The sequence below is a fragment of the Grampus griseus genome, assembly GCF_964374135.1.
Source record: "Grampus griseus genome assembly, chromosome: 9".
In the NCBI taxonomy this organism is placed as follows: Eukaryota; Metazoa; Chordata; class Mammalia; order Artiodactyla; family Delphinidae; genus Grampus; species Grampus griseus.
In genome coordinates, this window is record NC_139003.1 from 92,623,779 (window position 1) to 92,645,441 (window position 21,663).

The following is a 21,663-nucleotide window of genomic DNA, read 5'->3' on the forward strand; positions in this document are numbered from 1 at the left end:
TCATTTTGCTTATCTTACTGTGTTTGTGGTCTCCTTTTTTGCAGGCTGAAGGTTCGTAGTTCCTGTTGTTTTTTGTGTCTGTCCCCAGTGGCTAAGGTTGGTTCAGTGGGTTGTGTCGGCTTCCTGGTGGAGGGTACTAGTGCCTGTGTTCTGGTGGATGAGGCTGGATCTTGTCTTTCTGGTGGGCAGGTCCACGTCTGGTGTTGTGTTTTGGGGTGTCTGTAGACTTATTATGATTTTGGGCAGCCTCTCTGCTAATGGGTGGGGTTGTGTTCCTGTCTTGCTAGTTGTTTGGCATAGGATGTCCAGCACTGTAGCTTGCTGGTCGTTGAGTGAAGCTGGGTGCTGGCGTTGAGATGGAGATCTCTCGGAGATTTTTGCTGTTTGATATTATGTGCAGCTGGGAGGCCTCTTGTGGACCAGTGTCCTGAAGTTGGCTCTCCCACCTCAGAGGCACAGCACTGACTCCTGGCTGCAGCACCAAGAGCCTTTCATCCACAGGGCTCCTTAATTTGGGATGATTCGTTGACTATTCAGGTATTCCACAGATGCAGGGTATATCAAGTTGATTGTGGAGCTTTAATCCGCTGCTTCTGAGGCTGCTGGGTGAGATTTCCCTTTCTCTTCTTTGTTCTCACAGCTCCCAGGGGCTCAGCTTTGGATTTGGCCCCGCCTGTGCGTGTAGGTCGCCGGAGGGCGTCTGTTCTTTGCTCAGACAGGACGGGGTTAAAGGAGCCGCTGATTCGGAGGCTCTGGCTCACTCAGGCCGGGGGGTAGGGAGGGTCACGGCGTGTGGGGCGGGCCTGCAGCGGCAGAGGCCGGGGTGACGTTGCAGCCTGAGGCGCGCCGTGCGTTCTCCCGGGGGAGTTGTCCCTGGATCCCGGGACCCTGGCAGTGGCGGGCTGCACAGGCTCCCCGGAAGGGCGTGTGGCTAGTGACCTGTGTTCGCACACAGGCCTCCTGGTGGCGGCAGCAGCGGCCTTAGCGTCTCATGTCTGTCTCTGGGCTCCGCACTTTTAGCCGCGGCTCGCGCCCGTCCCTGGAGCTCTCTCAAGCAGCGTTCTTAATCCCCTCTCCTCGTGCACCAGGAAACAAAGAGGGACGTAAAAGTCTCTTGTCTCTTCGGCAGGTCCAGACTTTTCCCCGGACTCTCTCCCGGCTAGCCGCGGTGCACTAACGCCCTGCAGGCTGTGTTCACGCCGCCAACCTCAGTCCTCTCCCGGCGCTCCGACAAAAGCCGGAGCCTCAGCTCCCAGTCCCGCCCGCCCCGGCGGGCGAGCAGACAAGCCTCTCGGCTGGTGAGTTCCGGTCGGCCCGATCCTCTGCGCTGGAAGCTGTCCGCTTTGCCCTCCGCACCCCTGTTGCTGTGCTCTCCTCCGCGGCTCCCAAGCTCCCCCACTCCGCCTCCCGAAGTCTCCACCCGCGAAAGGGCTTCCTAGTGTGTGGACACTTTTCCTCCTTCACAGCTCTTTCCCGCTGGTGCAGGACCCGTCCCTATCCTTTTGTCTCTGTTTAGTTTTTTCTTTTGCCCTAACCAGGTACGTGGGGAGTTCCTTGCCTTTTGGGAGGTCTGAGGTCTTCTGCCAGCGTTCAGTAGGTGCTCCGTAGGAGTTGTTCCACGCGTAGATGTATTTCTGGTGTATCTGTGGGGAGGAAGGTGACCTCCGCGTCTTACTCTTCCGCCATCTTCCCGGAAGTCGATGTCTATAAACTTAAATTTGAACTTCTCACTTTTTTTTTTTCCTCTCACTTTTAATACATTAAATAATCTTAAATCCAAACGACGGTATTAATTTTAAATTTATGGATTCAAGCCACTACAAGTTTTTCCAATAATAATAGTTAGAAGGCCCCCAGAAGTTTCCAATTTTTATGGCAATATCTTCCTTGAAATTGTGTTGAAAAGCAGGGAAAAATAGTTTAGTCGCTATACAGTCTCACTTGCTTTAAACAAATTTAGCTGTCTTGTAAGATGATTAACATAGTTTATGTATGGGCTTCAGAAAAGGCAAAATTAGCTTCTGAAAATGACTGAACAACAGCTGGAATTAATGGATAAGGAAGTGAATGAATGAATATATCAACTAGGTGAAATACAGGTTTTTTTAGGCATTATGTGCAATGAAAGACTTGGCAGAATTCAAGGTAGTGAAAAATAGGAACTATCTGATACAACAATGATTAATAATAATGTTGACAAATAATTCAATAGCTAATTTTTATAGGGTACTTACTGTTTGCCTGGTACTGTTCTAATATCTTTACATATGGGTCAAGGATTGGATTGTCAATAAGACTGACATGAATCGGTATCAAGCTTTACTTGTAATTTTAAGGATTCAAGCAATAAAAAGGCACAGGAGAAGCAGAAGAAGCTCCTGGACATTGAGATAGGCCCCCAGTGCCTTTTTTCTCACAATAACAAAATTCTCAACCCCAGAGCAGTAGATAAGATCTCAAATGGAGTACATGGTTCACCTCATATTACACGAAACTGATGGACTATTGGAACATTTCCATTTTATATCCAGGTAGTTGCATAGCTCATGCCTTATGCCCCATAAATCTATAGATGCTAGGTTTCTTTACCGTAGTAATTCTAAAGCAGGGGTATCCTGCTAAAAGCCTTTTATATATAAATTCTTTTTTTTTTTTTTAAAGCAAATACCATTAGTGTATTTGCCAGTTATTAGCATGCTTATAAGAAGATTAGACCAGGTCTTCTGCCCTCTTCTTTCCTGGGAGAACCTCCTAACCCAACAAGAAAAAAAATACTTCTTTAACTCTTTCCTCTCCAACAGATTAACTCATTTAAATTCAAATTCACTTATTCACTTTTTTTGGTATAAATAATGTAAAATATATTAAGAAGGAACTTTAGACATGTTTTTAAAAGTCTTTTATTTCATTTGGTTTGGTTTAGTTTTGTTGGTAGGGGGTGGATTCAGAAAAATAATAAATATACAGCAAATGTAAATATATCCTTACCACCAACAGCAATTTGTTGTACTTCTTGTGTGTGTATGTATGTGTGCACATAATATACAATTCTTTCTTTTATTTGACCTTAGGATATTTGTGAACTCATATGATGTTTTTAATTTTCAGTTTCTCTGTTTTTCTCAACCTAACCCTCAAATCAGGATGGAGATCCAGTTCGTCCAGGAGTGGCCATGACTGATCTTGCCACTGGCCTTTATGCATATGGAGCCATTATGGCTGGATTGATACAAAGATATAAAACCGGAAAAGGACTGTTCATTGATTGTAACCTACTGTCATCCCAGGTACCAATCCAAATAACATTTTAGATAGTGGCATAAAAACATGTATCTGTGTTACACTTTTTCATATCAGATCCTGTGGTCACATGTGCAAAAACAAAAACCAGAATTTCCCCCACCCCCCAAAAAAACCAAAACAACAGCAAAAGCTGTTCTGTTTTGGTGTCCTTGATATTGTTTTATTAAAATAAATGGACCACGAAGATTTTTTTATAATGTAGACATTGCTGTTGAACCAGAATTTTAAAGACTGTTTTTTTTTTTTTTTTTTTTTTGTGGTATGCGGGCCTCTCACTGCTGTGGCCTCTCCCGTTATGGAGCACAGTCTCCGGACGCGCGGACTCAGCGGCCATGGCTCACGGGCCCAGCCGCTCCGCGGCATGTGGGATCTTCCCGGACCGGGGCACGAACCCTTGTCCCCTGCATTGGCAGGCGGACTCCCAACCACTGCGCCACCAGGGAAGCCCTAAAGACTGTTTTTATTAGAATAGGTCTATTACTGTTTTTGAGACAGGAGTACAGTTGTTTCTATTTCATGTCATGCGAGCTCTGTAACTTCTTTTTACCAGAGTTTATTCATCTTTTTTGTGCTATGGACCCTTTGGTAATCTGGTGAAGTCTGTGAACCTTTCCTCAGAATTATGTTTTTAAATGCATAGAATAAGATACTTAGGATTACAGAGGGAGGTAATTATATTGAGATGTAGTTATTTCAATGTAAAAACCAATTTTGTGTTATAATAGTACATATGATGTTTTATTAATACATTAAAACAGGATATCTGTTAGTGGATTCAGTAACTGTTGCCATTTTGAGGTAGTGTTGAGCATGAATGATATTTTGAGATATCTGCAACTATAAGAAAATATGTAGAATATTTACTGGTGATCAGGTCATACTTAGGTACTGCTAATACTCCTGTGGTTTGTTGTCTACATTCATAATTGAAAAAAATGCTAAATTTTAGTTAGAGGTTGATGAAAATAAAGATATAATTTTTTTTTCATTCAAGTTAATTACTTCCCCAAATTCTTACCATAAGCTCCAGATTAAGAACCCTTGGTTTAGATAGCTGTCAGTTATGTTTGCCTCCTTTTCACTGGATCAAACCTAGATGCTGTACCATATGTGGAAGTTGATTTTGAATAGGTAATTTTTCAAGGAGGGGAAAAAAAGAAAATATCTAACTTGTACAAGGAGACATTTTACTGTGGGAAAAATTACTTCATAGACAAAGACCTCAGTTGGGAATTTCAGATTTAAATGGCATACATGGGAAAATAGAAATCTTGGAACTCTGCTTTGGAGATTTTTTTCTTTTAGACAAAATTAAGGTAGTGCATAGAAGTAAAAAAACATTAATACGATTGAAAGTGAAATACTTTTTATGAGTTTTCAACACTAGCTTTGAGTCACAGTCAGGGTTTTAATGGTTATAATAAAAGGGTAAAAGAACTCTCTCCAAATGAATGATCTCTCTTCTTAACAGAGAAGCAGATGTCAGGTCTGGGAAGAAGCTGAGTTTTTTCCTTCCTCCCCTAATTTTATAGCTGTAAGGAACTCGAGGTAGGTTAAGTGATTGGGTAAAATTGCACATCCAGTAAATATGGGAGCCGTGAAGATTTCATAGATGTGTGACCTATGCAGTCACAGAAGGCACTAGGCTTAATTTAAATGCTCTGCTGTCACTGCCTTGAAATTCTTAATATTTTTTGAATGAGAGGCCCTGCATTTTTCATTTTGCACCAGTACTCACAAATTATGTAGCTGGTCCTGTATTTGGGGCTCTGCTTAGGTCTTCAGATCTCTACCCAGACTGCTTTTCTTATAATATGTCAATGATGAATTAATTAGCTTTGGAAAAAATTCTCTTGTAGAGTATTATAGAGTTGAATTCTCCTCTAGCACCTAACACAGTGATTCACAGTCTGGAGGTGTGTGGTTCCATGGGGGTGGGCATGGAGGTGGGTGGAATCACTGGTAGGGCTGTTTCAAAGTGAGGGTACAGTAAATGCAAACTCATGCACACTTTGGGTGTGTGTCTATATTTGTTGTTCATGTTGCTCCTTGAGGCTGTTAAGTTCCATGTGTGCAGGAATAATGTTTGTTCTTGCTTATAGCAGTATCCTCAAAGCCCAGCCCAGTATTTGTCAAATAGCAGGTCTAACAATCTTTGGAGATCAATCAGAGAACCACTGTTACCAATGGGTATGCCTCATAACCCTTAAAATTGCTTAGGGAAAATTAGAAAAAAGTAGAAAATCATTGACTTAGGATAAGTCCTTGATAAACAACAAATGATGAAATGATTTGCTTTTGGCAAACATGGTAGCAGTGATTTAGCCTATTGTGCTGCAGCTAACCCAGTCAAAGGTAGCTAAAATTATTAGTGTATTTAAGGCTCATTAGCTACCTTTTTATAATTGACATATAACATTATATTAGTTTCAGGTGTAAACATAATGATCCGGTATTTTTATGTATTGTGAAGTGGTCACCTCAATAAGTCTAGTTAGCATCCATCACCATATATAGTTACAAAAATTTTTTTTCTTGTGATAACTTTTAAGATCTACTCCTTTCCCAGCTATCAAATATGCAATATAGTGTTATTAACTGTAGTCACCATGCTGTACATTACATCGCCATGACATTTATTGTATTATTGCAAGTTTATACCTTTTGACGCCCTTCACCCATTTTGCCCATGTCCTATCCCTCACCTCTGGCAACCACCAATCTGTTCTCTGTAGCTATGAATTTGGTATATTTTTTAAATAAAAATTTCAAAAAATTTTAGATTTTATATATAAGTGAGATCACATGGTACTTGTCTTTCTCTGTCTGACTTATTTCACTTAGCATAATGCCCTCAAGATCCATCTATGTTGTTGCAGATGACGAGATTTCCTTCTTTTTTATGAATGAATAATATTCCAGTGTATGTACATAGCACATTTTCTCTATCTCTCCACCCATTGATGGACAATTACATTGTTTCTATATCTTGGCCATTGTCATTAACTACCTTTTAACAATAAAAATCTGTTATGCCTTATTTTAGAGCTTTGCACTTACACATCTACTATTTTATTTTGCTCTCATAATTATCATTGGAGGTACGTAGGTAGATCGGGTATTTCTATTCTCATTTTACTTATAAGAAAACTGAGGCTAAGAGAGGTTGACCTACTTGAGCAGCAGAGTCACAGCAAGACCTCTGGTTTCTGACGTCCTGAATCATTCTCTTTCCCCTGCTTAATGAAGGAAAAGCTTTGACATTGAGGGACAGGCAAGCTCCAGCTTTCCTGTGGTGAAGCTAAAGGGGAGAAGGCAAATTGAGTAAGAGGCAGGGGAAGCAAAAGAGCACTCAGTAATAAGGAAACACATAGTAAGACTGCCCCCACCTCCCCAAAGCATGCCGAGAGCTACAGTAAGATAGTGCAACAAAGTGGGCTCTTCTGGGTCATTATCTAATCATGTTTAGATCCACTGAGTGAAAGCCATCATGGACTTTAACCTGATGGACAAGGGTTTTTGTTGAAATATGAGAATTTTGAGAAAAAATAGCATTTGGAGTCATGGGATGACTGGATTTTTTGTTTCAGCTCTAGTCCACTGAGCAGTAACTGTATCCCAGGCTCTGTGCTAGGTAGCTTGGAGTGGGAGGTGACATAGCTGTTCAAAGTTTACTAGTAGAGGCAGCCAAGTTGTATGGGAGAGTTGGAGGTGATATATAGTTCCCTGTGGTTCCCTACGGGGTTGCAGAATGTGGTTGGGCCTCATATATCATGCTTAGGAATCTGGATTTTAACTTTTCAAGGCTTCTGTTTATAAATTCTGTTAGGTGATGGTCTTTCAACCAAAGACTATGTCTCCTTGGATACTGCTACCGTTGCCACATTCAAAATAACCTCTGAGCTGTGAACAGTGTTACAGAGTTTCAAAGGGCAGTGGTACAGGTAATAATTTATGCTGAAGCCTTCCTGAAGTGCAACACAATGGGTGATAAAAGCCTTTTCGTTCTCTGAACCCACTGCAGCCTAAGCTCCGTTTTTCGTTGATTCTTTGCCTCTGCCCTATTCTTTGGCTCTGGACTCTCTTTTCTTCTCATGTGTGCTTCTCTAGCCTTGGGCATCTCTTTTCTCTGTCTTTCTTTTTTTTTTTGCTTGTCTTTCTTTCCTTTCCTGTTTTCATTCCTATTCTGTGCTTTCTCCTTGTCTCTCCCCTTTTCTCCATTCTTCATTGTGAAGAGCTAAAGTTTTAGCAATTCTTGTTCCAGATCTTACATCCTTCCACTGTACCACCCAGGAAAGTTTCTGAATTTTTCAGTAGTTCCCATGGAAGAGAAAGGAAGTGCCCTTTCCTAGAAGTCCCAGAACACAAGACTGTGACTGTTAAATGACTGGGTTAAGTGAAATATTCCTGAACCAATTAATGAGTCCTGAAAGATAAACTATATTGATTGGCTTAAGCCATTCCCGATACAAGGGACAGGGTTAACTCCACCCAAACCACATGGCTTTGACTGGGGAGAGATGATTTCCTTGAAGAATGGTGGAGTTATTTTTTGGCCAGAGGAAGGGGAAAAGGATGATAGGGAGCCAATCAACAGATGTTCACTATACTAACATACTGGGTTGTTTTGAAGTTCTAGTGCAACAAAGGATATGGCAAATTCTTTGTCTATTAGAAAGTATACTACTGATGAGTAGCATTAATTTTATTAGGTTATTGAAAAAATATTTCACAATGTTAGAAATATGCTGAGATTAAAAAATGGTTATTGACATGATTTTATCATAATTATTATATCTTTTCATATTAGAGAAATCTTGACTAACTTCACTTAGTTTGTCAATTTAAGATAACATTTGTAGATTTTAGATCTAAAAACCAAACCACAAAATGACTAAAATCTGCTTTATGTAAATAGGAAGTGCTATTTCTAGATACTTTTCAAAGTAACGTAATAGGAAACTTCACCTTTTAAAAAATGTATTCATTTTCTTTTTTTTATATAAATGTTCACTTGCATTAAGCAGATAACATTTGAACTTAATTTCAGCTGCCTGGAAAATGACTGCCATTTCATGCAGTGGTAAAAAACATAGTTTTCTACTCATTTTGATTGCATTGCATAGGATGACAAATGAATGATTATAACATTCAGTATCAGTTGCTAAAAATGAAATTTTGTACCCCGTCTCTTAGAAGTGATCTAATGTACAATAGACAAATTGCACTTGATTTGAATAGTAGCTAATAATTAACTCAGAAATGATTGCCTCAACCACAACAAAACCATTTCATCGTAGAGACATGACAATTGTCGGGATGTGGTTTGTAGTGGGCACCAAATTTTTTGTAGTTTCAAGGCTATAAACTTTTAACCCTTGTCATAAAATTCTTTGATTTTTTTTTTCTTAGTCTTAATATGATTTAAAGTTGTCAACTGAAGATTGTCTAATGTCAGCATCTAAACAGTATTCTTTACATGATATTGGTAAATAACAAGGAAGTGGGTTTGGATGTGGTTCCAATTATTCTGTTGCTCTTATTCTTCTGTTGTGGCTTACAGAAATATCTTTTGAAAGTTTTAATATCCTTCCTGTACTTAATTGCAACCAGGCTCCCCTAATTACTACTACAATGAGTTAGGTTTTTTTTAGCACCAAACTTCTATAATTATTTTCACATATAGAATGTTTTGGAATTTTTTATTTCACCTTTTTTTCCTTGTTTGTAGATTGTTCATATTTAGGGTAGATGAGATTTTAACTCATTATTGTAGCACATTTTTATGGATAAACTTTTGAATTCAAACAAGTATAATAATCTGATACTTTTGTGTTTTTTAGATACACCTGTGTTTTTGCTTTTCCTATTTAATCTATACCTTTAAAAATTTATTGAGTTATATTTTACGTATCATAAAATTCATCCTATTTCAGGGGTGACTGTTTAACAGTTTTTAGTGAATTTAGTGAATTTTGCAAACATCGCCATAAATCAGATTTTGAAATACTTTATAGTCACCTCTGGTCTGGGTCTTACCCATGAGGCTAGAATGCACCAGTTTTGACTGGGGAGGGATGTAAGGCTGGGCTGACTCAGAAGAATTCAAGGACTATTAAGATTTCTGTGAGCCCTAGAAAATTTTGCCTTTATGGGTCCTTTCCTCCATAAAAATGTTAAGAATTATATTTATAAGTGCATTCATATAAAGATGAATATAACTAATTATTGTGTGTTTACTGGTATTACATATTCATTTTTTTCTTCAGATTTTAAAATAAATTAAAATTAAAACATTTCTGTCTACTCCTAAAGTATTATGGGCCTTAGGCACTCTACCTAATTAATAAGTCAGCTCCGGAAGAATTACCTTGAGAACAGTTTCAAATGTCCCAATCTGTGAGGAAAGACAATCCTGTATACAGGAAGGAAGTGGCGGCTGAAAGTTAAGATTATCCTGAAGGGTAAATAGAGGGTGGAAAGATGGAGAAGCAGCAGTCTGTGACCAAAGAAGTTGAGAGACTGGAGTAGGGAGAGGGGAAAAAAAAAAAAAAAAAGAGGATAATATCAGAAAGTTGAAGAAATCTGGGAACTACAAATTTGCATTTGAATTTCCCTGAGGAGCCTAATGCATTCCTGTCTTGAAGGCTCATGCCAGCCTGACAGTCTTTAGTTACTTGTGGCCAATTTTTAATCCTCGTCTAACTTCAGTTCTTTAATTCTCTAAGGCCTCCCACTGCTCTATCAATTTAATTTCAGGGGATATATGAATATTAAAATTTAAATAATATTAAGATGAGTAAGTAGGTAGATAAAGACACACACAAAAAATGAAAAATCAGATGACTTCCAAAGAAAACTGCAAAGATTTTAGATAATCTATTATTTTCTGTTATTATTTTATACTATTGGTTGGATTGAATACAAGTTGACTGCATTACAAAACACGGTTCACTATTTTTTTTTAAAGAAGATTCAGCAAAATATAAGTGTATTGAGAGGATGCTCTGGTTTTATATAACTGAAATCTTTAGTTATTTTCGTCGACATGTCATATTTTTATATGACATGAGCCATAATGAGGGAAACCAGGGGTTTTAACTTGTAATAATTGATAATTACTAGTGGGAGAATATCTCAAAGGAGAATAGAATAAAACCAGAAGACAAATTTCATTGTGATCTAATTTAATTCTCATTAGATACTTTAAAACAATTTGGTGCTTTCAAAATGTTCTGAAAAATAGAAACATAATTAAGATAAAGATATAAAAGAAATAGGAGGAGAAAGAGCCATTGGTGTTGATGGATATTCCCCGAATTTAGATTTTGTCTTTGAAGGATCTTGTAGAATAGTGAACTTAACTGACTGTTCCTAAAGGTGGGTTTAACAGTCTTAGAATCACCTCTGTTCTCTATTACTAGAGTTGAACAATTTGTTTTTGTTGCTAAGTTAATCACTTCCACCTCCATCTTGGTACTTTCTAGGGTCGGAAAATTTTATGTAGAATAAAATGTAGTAATTACATCCTTCTATATTTGCTAATTAATGGTGACTCTTTACCTGTCCTAAGTTATGGACCAACTGATTCCCAGTGGAATCTATTTGGCCCCAACTATTATGTCATCATTGCAGCTAAAGGATAAGTAAACCATTGGCAGCAAGCATGGTGACTGAGATTTAATTTCTAGGGAAATCACTTTGGTTCTTCACAGAATGTGTATGAGGAATAATGCCGAATAATTTTTAATTTTTTCGTAGCCTAGAGTCATTATATACCACCAGTGTAAAATAAGATCTTGATTAGCTGAAGTGCTTAGAAATTTTGATATTGTGATTGATTTCATTTTCTAGTTAATTGAGGGCTAAAAGGAAACTGCTTTGGTTTCAGCCATTTTTATATGCTTAGTTTACTTTTCCATTATGGTAAATGCCATATACTAAATATATTTTCACTTTAAAGTTATGATGTTGGTCTCTATTTGTTAAACCCATTGATACTCACTTTAGGGACTAAGAAATTAAGTTGAATCTGCACTCACGGAATCCATCCATCCATCCATTATCCATCTTTCCATCCATCCACACTTGTTTCTTATGCCAGATTATACAATAAATGATAAACAAGCCAGCAAGTTTCCTGCCCCATGGAATTTACATTGTAGTTGTATATACAGACAGTAAACAAGTAATAGTGATACATTTGCATAAGGATATGCAACAGTTTCATAAAGATAGCAGGGATACTTCTGTTAGCCAGGGCAAGATGTTCCAGATGGAGAGAACAGTTAATGCAAAAGCCTGAAGCAGGACAAAACTTGGCATGTTCTAGGCACTGACAAAAAGCCCAGTGAAAGACATTCTTTAGAAGTTGGCATTAGCAGTAAATCTGGCCATTTATTAATACTTATCTGAAGAACAAACATGAGATGTGACATTTAATTTAAATAATAATCCAATATTCTATGACTAGTAGGCCTGTTAGAAGTTAGAAGTCAGTTAGAGGACTGTTCTTTTTTGTGGGGAGTGAATTTATTGTCAGGGTACTAGATCAAGCCTGTAGAGCAAAAGTTGAGTTCTGGTGCTGTTTCTGTAGAATGATAGTAGAAGCAACACAGAACGGCAAACAGTGTTAGTCTTTTCTGCCTCTTGAGCTGACTGGAGACTGGTATTGAAAAGGTTGAGACAGTTTCTGGAAAAGGAGTGCTGTGATTATTAACAATAATAATATAAAGGTGCAACATTGGGAGAGTGCTATGAACTTGCTGACCTTGGAGTAGATGCTGTATTGTATAGGCTGTTTATATTCTCCAAAGTTGAATCATTGAGAGTGACTTTAAAAACATAATAAAACTTAGGTAACATTTACTTTATACTAAACACAGTTCTAAGCACATTGCATATATTAACTGATTTATTTCCCCAACAGTTTTATTATTCCCATTTTACTGAGGAAGAAGCAGAGGCGTAGAATAACACTGTAACTTGCCCTATGTCACACAGCCAGTAAATAGCAGAGTTGGGACCTGAACTCAGTCTGGATCCAGAGACTGTATTATACTTATCCTTAAGGGTATAAGGTGCTCCCAGTATTCATTCATTCATTTATTTATTCACTTAAATGTTTATTGAGTGCCCAGTGCCAAGCACGCTGTTATTCTTGGCAATGTTATGGTGAATAAGGATGACTGGGGAATATGTTTTAGCTTTTAAGAAGAGTGTACAAATATAACAAATCTTGACTTGTCTTTTGGGAGGATGATTTTGATAAGTAATGTGGTCAGCACTGAGCAATGGAGCTTAACATAATGACTGTATATTGCTCTGTATCTTGCAACCTTGCTGGGCTTGCGTTTTTAGTTCTAAGAATATTTTAGTGGATACTATAGGATTTTCTATATACAAGGTCATGTCATCTGTGAATAGAGATAGTTTTTCTTCTTTCTTTCCGGCATGAACACCTTTCATTTCTTTTTCTTGCCTCATTGCCCTGGATAGAAAGAACCCAAGTACAATGTTGAATAGAAGTGTCAAGAACAGACATCCTTTTCTTTTTCCTGATTTCAGGGCAAAAAATTCAGTTTTTCACCACTAGTATGATGAAAGGGTGTTGGATTTTGGCAAATGCTATTTCTGTAACTATTGAGATCATTAATTGGTTTGTGTCACTTATCCTATTAATATGTTATTTGATTATTGATTAATTAACATTGATTAACAATTGATATTGATTTTTGTATATTGAACCAATTTTGTAATCCTTGGAAAAATCTCACTTGGTTATGCTTTATAATTCTTGGTAAAGTTGCTATATTTAGTTTGCTTGTATGTTGCTAAGAATTTTGAGGTCTGTATTCAAAAAGGAGAATTGCTCCATAATTTTCTTTTTGTGTGATGGTTTTCTTGGTTTTTGGTATCAGAAAGATGCCTCATAGAATGAGTTGTTTTCTCCTTTTCTAGCTTTTGGAAGAATTGGTGAAGAATTGGTACAAATTCTTTAATTATTTGGTAGAATTCACCAGTGAAGCTAAAAAAGTCTGGGCTGCTGCTTTTTTTGTTAAGTTTTATGATTATTAATTCAATCTTTCTACTTGTTATATGTCTATTCAGTTTTTCTATTTATTATTTAGTCAGTTTCAGTAATTTGTGTCTTTGTAGGAATTTATCCATTTCATTTAGGTTATTTAATTTATTGGCATATGATTGTTCATAGTATTCTCATGGAATCCTTTCTATTTCTGTAAAGTCAGTACAAATATTCCCTCTTTTATTCATGATTTTAGTAAATGAGTCTTCTTTATTTTTTTCTTGGTGAGTCTAGCTTAAGGTTTGTTAATTTTGTTGATCTTTCCAACAAACCAACTTTGGATTTCATTGATTTTTCTCTATTGGTTTCCTATACTCTATATTTCATTTATTCCACTTCTATCTTTAATAGTTCATTCCTTTTGCTAGTTTTAGGATTAGTTTGCTTTTCTTTTTGTAGTACCTTAAGGAGGAGTGTTAGGTTATTGATTTGAGGTCTTTTTCTTTTTTAATATAGTTGTTTTCAGTTATAAATTTCCCTTTAAGAACTGTTTTAGCTTCATCTCATAAGTTATGGTATGTTGTGTTTTGTTTCAGTCATCTTAAATCACTTTCTGATTTCCTTTGAGATTTCTTCTTTGATCCATTGGTTGTTAGGAATGTGTTGCTTAATTTCCACCTGTTTGTGAATTTCCCAAATACCCTTGTATTTTTAATTTCTTACTTCATTCCATTGTAGTTGGAGAACATTCACTATTTAGTTTCAGTCCTTTTACATTTACTGAGCCTTGTTTTTGGTATATCTTGGAGGATGGTCCAGGTGTGCTAGAGAAGAATGTGTATTCTGCTGATGCTGTGGAGGGTTATATAGATGTTTCTTTGGTCTAGTTGGTATATATGGTAAAGTTTTGTGTAACATTTGAGGAGCTGTCAATTTTTTTCTAAAACAGCTTCACTATTTTACAATCCCACCAGCAATTCATTAGGTTTACAGTTTTTTCACATTCCTGTCAACACTTGCTATTCCCCATAATTTTTTCTTTAGCTATTATAGTGGGTCTGAAGTGGTTTTGATTTGCATTTTTGCATTTCAAGTCTTCTATTTCTTGGTTGATTTTCTGCCTAGTTGCTATATCTATTATTGAAAATGGTATATTTAAGTTTCCATCTCTTATTGTTGGATTGTTTTTTGCTTCCTTCAATTCTGTCAGTTTTGCTTTATGTTTTGGGTGCTCTGCTGTTAGATACATATATGTTTATAATTGTTATGTCTTATTGATAAATGGACCACTTTATTATTATAAAATGTACTATTATTATAATTATTATATATTATTGTATAATTATTATTATAACTATTATTATAATTATATAAATGTATTATAAATGTATAAAATATAATTTGCTTCTAGTAACAATTTTTGCCTCAAAGTCTCTTTTTTCTGATATTCTCAATCTGTTTTTGGTTAGCATTTTTATGATATATTATTTGCTAGGGCTGCCATAACAAAGTTCCATAGACTGGGTGTCTTAAGCAACAGGGATTTATTTTCTCACAGTTTTGGAGGGTTGAACTCTAAGAACTTTAAGATCAAGGTGCTGTCAGGGTTAACTTCTTCTGAGGCCCATGAGGGAAGGAACTGTTCCAGGCCTCTCTCCTTGGCTTGTCAATGGCTATCATTCCCTGTGTTTTCACATCATCTTCCTTCTGTATATATCTGAATACAAATTTTCTCTTCTTGTAAAGACATCAGTCATACTGGATTAGGGCACATCCTAGTGATGTCATTTTAACTTAATTACATCTTGAAAGACCCTATCTCCAAATTTTGGCACATTCTGAAATGCTGGGGTTAGGACTTCAACATACGGATTTTGGGAGAGACGCAATTCAGCCCATTACACATGGTATTTTTTTTTCATATTTTTACTTTTGATCTCTTTGTGTCTTTGAATCTAAAATATGTCTTTTATAGACAGAATATAGTTGGATCAATTTTTGTAACATATTCTGCCAATCTCTGCTTTTTTTCTTTGCCATTTTGCTATTGTTTTCTAAATTCTGTGTCTTTTGTATTTCTCTGTCCCTCCATTAATGCCTTTTTATTGTTAAATAGTTATTTTCTAGTGTACTATTTTAATTCCCATTGCGTGTTTATGTGTGCACATGTGCACGTGCGCCCACACGTATTTTCCATATTTTCTTAGTGTTGCCCTGGGAGTTACAATTAACATTTTAATCTAAAGCAGTCTAGTTTAGATTAATACCAACATCATTTGAACAGCATGTAAAAACTTGCTTTGTTATAGTATAGCTTTGTTCCCTCCCTTCCTCTTTGTGCTATTATTGTCATACAAATTACATCTTTTTACACTGTATGCCCATCAACACAGGTTTACCACTATAGCTCTATTCAGTTCTTTTAAAAATCAGGTAGGAGAAGAAAATATTTATAAACAAAGTACATTTATACTGTCTTTTATACTTACTTATTTTAGTTAGTTTTACTGCTGCTCTTTATTTCTTTGTGTGGATTTGTGTTACCGTCTGGTGTTTTTTGTTTTTCATTTCAGCCCTTTGGTATTTCTTATTGAGCAGGTTTGCTTGCAACAAATCCTTCCTTTTTTGTTTACCTAGGAATGTCTTAATTTCATCTTTATTTTTGAAGAATAGTTTTGCCAGGTATAGAATTCTTGGTTGACGTTCTTCCACCCATCCCCTAGCATTTTGTATATGTTATTCCACTGCTGACTGGCATCTATGATTTTTTTGTGAGAATTAAGGTGCTAATCTATTGAGGATCTGTTGCATGTGATGAGTTGCGTTTATTTTGCTACTTTCAAGATTGTCTCTGTCATGGGGAGGGGAAATGGTAAGCTGGGACGAAGTGAGAGAGTGGCATGGACATATATACACTACCAAATGTAAAACAGATAGCTAGTGGGAAGCAGCTGCGTAGCACAGGGAGATCAGCTAGGTGCTTTGTGACCACCTAGAGGGGTGGGTTAGGGAGGGTGGGAGGGAGAGGCAAGAGGGAGGAGACATGGGGCTATATGTATATGTATAGCTGATTCACTTTGTTATAAAGCAGAAACTTAACACACCATTGTAAAGCAATTCTACTCCAATAAAGATGTTAAAAAAAAAGTTAACTAACAATTATATATATAAAAAAAAGACTCCGTGCTCCCAATGCAGGGGGCCTGGGTTTGATCCCTGGTCAGGGGACTAGATCCCACATGCTGCAACTAAAGATCCTGTGTGCCGCAAGGAAAATCCTGCACATGGCAAACAAAGAACTCTCGTGCTGCAACTAAGACCCAGTGCAGCCAAATAAATAAACAAATATTAAAAAAAATAAAGTCTTTATTAGGTACAACACCGGGCTTTCTAACAGACAGTTTCTATTGTTTGCCTTTTTTTCCCCTATGAATGGTCATACTTTCCTGTTTCTTTGCATGTTTCATAATTTTTTTGTTGTGGTTGAAAACTGGATATTTTAAATAATAGAGTGTTGAAACTTTGGAGTTCAGATTTCTCCTGTGCTCAAGGGTTCGTTGTTGTTGCTATTCATTGTTGTTTTTTTGTTCAGTGACTTTTCTGAATGAATTTTATAAAGTCTTTATTCTTTGTCTTTTGAAGCCCCTGTGTTCAGTTAGCTTAGTGGTCAGCTGATGATTAGGCATAGAATTTCTTAACTGCCTTGAACCAATGTATCTCTTCGCCTTTGCTGAGACACTCTGTGTGTTGGGACAGAGTTTACAACTCTTCTTTCACTCATGCTTGTGCAGAACCTCAAGGTCGGCTATAAGTAAAATATTAGGCCTTCTTGGGTCGTTCTTGTGCATGCACACAGCTCTGCACATGCATGTGGCCTTCTAGATTCCCAGGAATATGTTGGAGCTTTCCAGTATTCCCTGTGGACATCTCTTTACCCAGTGTTTCCTCTTCAGTTTTTGGCTAGCCTCTTGTTGGCTCCAGTTGGTATTTCTACCTCAGCCAGCTAATTCACCACCTTAGCAGGTGGAAGTGGCTATAGAAAGTTTGGGTTTTATTTATTTATTTTGAATTTTATTTTATTTTTTATACAGCAAGTTCTTATTAGTTATCTATTTTATATATATTAGTGTATATATGTCAATCCCAATCCCCCAATTCATCCCACCAACCCCCCTTCCACCTTGGTGTCCATACATTTGTTCTCTACATCTGTGTCTCTATTTCTGCCTTGCAAACCAGTTCATCTGTACCATTTTTCTAGATTGCACATATATGCATTAATATATGATATTTGATATTCTCTTTCTGACTTATTTCACTCTGTATGACAGTCTCCAGGTCCATCCACATCTCTATAAATGACCCAATTTTGTTCCTTTTTATGGCTGAGTAATATTCCATTGTATATATGTGCCACATCTTCTTTATCCATTCATCTGTTGATGTGCATTTAGGTTGCTTCCATGACCTGGCTATTGTAAATAGTGCTGCAATGAACATTGGGGTGCATGTGTCTTTTTGAATTATGGTTTTCTCAGGGTATACACCCAGTAGTGGGATTGCTGGGTCGTATGGTAGTTCTATTTTTAGTTTTTTAAGGAACCTCCATACTGTTCTCCGTAGTGGCTGTATCAATATACATTCCCACCAACAGTGCAAGAGGGTTCCCTTTTCTCCACACCCTCTCCAGCATTTATTGTTTGTAGAGTTTTTGATGATGGCCATTCTGACCAGTGTGAGGTGATACCTCGTTGTGGTTTTGATTTGCATTTCTCGGAGAATTAGTGATATTGAGCAGCTTGTCATGTGCCTCTTGGCCATCTGCATGTCTTCTTTGGAGAAATGTCTATTTAGGTCTTCTGCCCATTTTTTGATTGGGTTATTTTTTTTAATATGGTGCTGTATGAGCTATTTATATATTTTGGAGATTAATCCTTTGTCAGTTGCTTTGTTTGCAAACATTTTCTCCCATTCTGAGAGTTGTCTTTTCGTCTTGTTTATGGTTTCCTTTGCTGTGCAAAAGCTTTTAAGTTTCATTAGGTGCCATTTGTTTATTTTTGTTTTTATTTCCATTTCTCTAGGAGGTGGATCAAAAAATATCTTGCTGTGATTTATGCCAAAGAGTGTTCTGCCTATGTTTTCCTCTAAGAATTTTATCGTGTCCAGCCTTACATTTAGGTCTTTAATCCATGTTGAGTTTATTTTTGTATAGGGTGTTAGTGAGTGTTCTGATTTCATTCTATTACATGTAGCTGTCCAGTTTTCCCAGCACCACTTATTGAAGAGGCTGTCTTTTCTCCATTGTATATTCTTGCCTCCTTTATCAAAAATAAGGTGACCATATGTGCATGGGTTTATCTCTGGGCTTTCTCTCCTGTTCCATTGATCTATATTTCTGTTTTTGTGCCAGTATTGTCTTGATTACTGTAGTTTTGTAGTATAGTCTGAAGTCAGGGAGTCTGATTCCTCCAGCTCTTGCTTTTTTCCCTCAAGATTACTTTGGCTATACAGGGTCTTTTGTGTCTCCATACAAATTTTAAGAATTTTTGTTCCAGTTCTGTAAAAAATGCCGTTGGTAATTTGATAGGGTTTGTATTGAATCTGTAGATTGCTTTGCGTAGTATAGTCATTTTCACAATATTGACTTTTCCAATCCAAGAACATGGTATATTGCTCCATCTGTTTGTGTCATTTTTTATTTCTTTCATCAGTGTCTCATAGTTTTCTGAGTACAGGTCTTTTACCTCCTTAGGTAGGTTTATTCCTAGGTATTTCATTCTTTCTGTTGCAATGATGAATGGGGTTCTTTCCTTAATTTCTCTTTCTGATCTTTCGTTGTTAGTGTATAGGCATGCAAGAGATTTCTGTGCATTAATTTTGTATCCTGCAACTTTCACATTCATTGATTAGCTCTAGTAGTTTTCTGGTGGCCTCTGTAGGATTATCTATGTATAGTATCATGTCATCTGCAAACAGTGACAGTTTTACTTCTTTTCCAATTTGTATTCCTTTTATTTCCTTTTCTTTTCTGATTGCCATGGCCAGGACTTCCAAACCTTTGTTGAATAAGAGTGGCGAGAGTGGACATCCTTGTCTTGTTCCTGATCTTAGAGGAAATGCTTTCAGTTTTTCACCATTCACAGTGTTTGCTGTGGGCTTGTCGTATATGGCCTTTATTTTGTTGAGGTAGGTTCTCTCTATGCCGACTTTCTGGAGAGTTTTTATCATAAATAGGTGTTGAATTTTGTCAAAAGCTTTTTCTGCATCTACTGAGATGATCATATGGTTTTTATTCTTCAGTTTGTTAATATGGTGTATCACATTGATTGATTTGCATATATTGAAGGATCCTTATATCTCTGGGATAAATCCCACTTGATCATGGTGTATGATTCTTTTAATGTGTTGTTGGATTTTGTTTGCTAGTATTTTATTATTTTTTTTTTTTTTGCGGTACGTGGGCCTCTCACTGTTGTGGCCTCTTCCGTTGCGGAGCACAGGCTCCGGAGGCGTGGGCTCAGTGACCATGGCTCACAGGCCCAGCCGCTCCACGGCATGTGGCATCTTCTGGACCGGGGCACGAACCCATGTCCCCTGCATTGGCAGGCGGACTCTCAGCCACTGCACCACCAGGGAAGCCCTGTTTGCTAGTATTTTGTTGAGGATTTTAACATCTATATTCATCAGTGATACTGGTCTGTAATATTCTTTTTTTGTAGTATCTTTGTCTGGTTTTGGTATCAGGGTGATGGTGACCTCGTGAGTTTGGGAGTATTCCTTCCTCTGCATTTTTTTTGGAAGAGTTTGGGAAGGATGGGTGTTAGCTCTTCCCTAAATGTTTGATAGAATTCACCCTCGAAGCCAGCTCGTCCTGGACTTCTGTTTGTTGGAAGATTTTTAACCACAGTGTCAATTTCATTACTTGTGATTGGCCTGTTCATATTTTCTATTTCTTCCTGGTTCAGTCCTGGAAAGTTATACCTTTCTAAGAATTTGTCCATTTCTTCTGGGTTGTCCATTTTATTGGCATAGAGTTGCTTGCAGTAGTCTATTATGATGCTTTGTAGTTCTGTGGTGTCCGTTGTAACTTCTCCTTTTTCATTTCTAATTTTACTGATTGGAGTCCTCTCTGTCTTTTTCTTGATGAGTCTGAGTAAAGGTTTATCAATTTTGTTTATCTTCTCAAAGGACCAGCTTTTAGTTTTATTGATCTTTGCTATTGTTTTCTTTGTTTCTATTTCATTTATTTCTGCTCTGATCTTGATGATTTCTTTCCTTCTGCTAACTTTGGCTTTTGTTTGTTCGTCTTTCTCTAGTTCCTTTAGGTGTAAGGTTAGATTGTTTATTTGAGGTTTTTCTTGTTTCTTGAGGTAGGCTTGTATAGCTATAAACTTCCCCCTTAGAACTGCTTTTGCTGCATCCCATAGGTTTTGCATCGTCATGTTTTCATTGTCATTTGTCTCCACGTATTTTGTTGTTTTTTTTCGCGGTACGCGGGCCTCTCACTGCTGTGGCCTCTCCCGTTGTGGAGCACAGGCTCCGGACGTGCAGGCCTAGTGGCCATGGCTCATGGGCTTAGCCACTCCGTGGCATGTGGGATCCTCCTGGACTGGGGCATGAACCCGTGTCCCCTGCATCGGCAGGTGGACTCTCAACCACTGCACCACCAGGGAAGCCCTCTACATATTTTTTGATTTCTTCTTTGAGTTCTTAGTGATCTCTTGGTTATTTAGTAACGTATTGTTTAGCCTCCATGTGTTTGTGTTTTTTTCCCTGTGATTGATTTCTAATCTTATAACATTGTGTTTAGAAAAGATGCTTGATATGATTTCAATTTTCTTAAATTTACTGAGGCTTGATTTGTAACCCAAGATGTGATCTGTCTTGGAGAATGTTCCATGTGCACTTGAGAAGAAAGTGTAATCTGCTGTTTTTGGATGGAATGTCCTATAAATATCAATTAAATCTACCTGGCCTGTTGTGTCATTTAAAGCTGTGTTTCCTTATTAATTTTCTGTTTGGATGTTTTGTCCATTGGTGTAAGTGAGGTGTTAAAGTGCCCCACTATTATTGTGTTACTGTCGATTTCCTCTTTTATAGCTGTTAGCAGTTGTCTTATGTATTGAGGTGCTCCTATCTTGGGTGCATATATATTTATAATTGTTATATCTTCTTCTTGCATTGATCCCTTCATCATTATGTAGTGTCCTTCCTTCTCACTTGTAACATTCTTGATTTTCAAGTCTATTTTATCTGATGTGAGTATTTCTACTCCAGCTTTCTTTTGATTTCCATTTCCATTTGCATGGAATATCTTTTTCCTTCCCTTTACT

The 21,663-nt window shown here is 37.3% G+C and overlaps 1 protein-coding gene across 2 annotated transcripts in view; it reads left to right on the top strand.

Moving 5' to 3' along the window:
• SUGCT (succinyl-CoA:glutarate-CoA transferase) overlaps positions 1 to 21,663 on the top strand; it is a 683,669-nt gene that overhangs the window by 91,799 nt on the left and 570,207 nt on the right. For both annotated transcript variants that reach the window (XM_082662115.1, XM_082662116.1), the window contains one exon: positions 3,144 to 3,287. In XM_082662115.1, the coding sequence (XP_082518241.1) occupies positions 3,144 to 3,287 (144 nt within the window). The remainder of the gene's footprint in view (positions 1 to 3,143; positions 3,288 to 21,663) is intronic.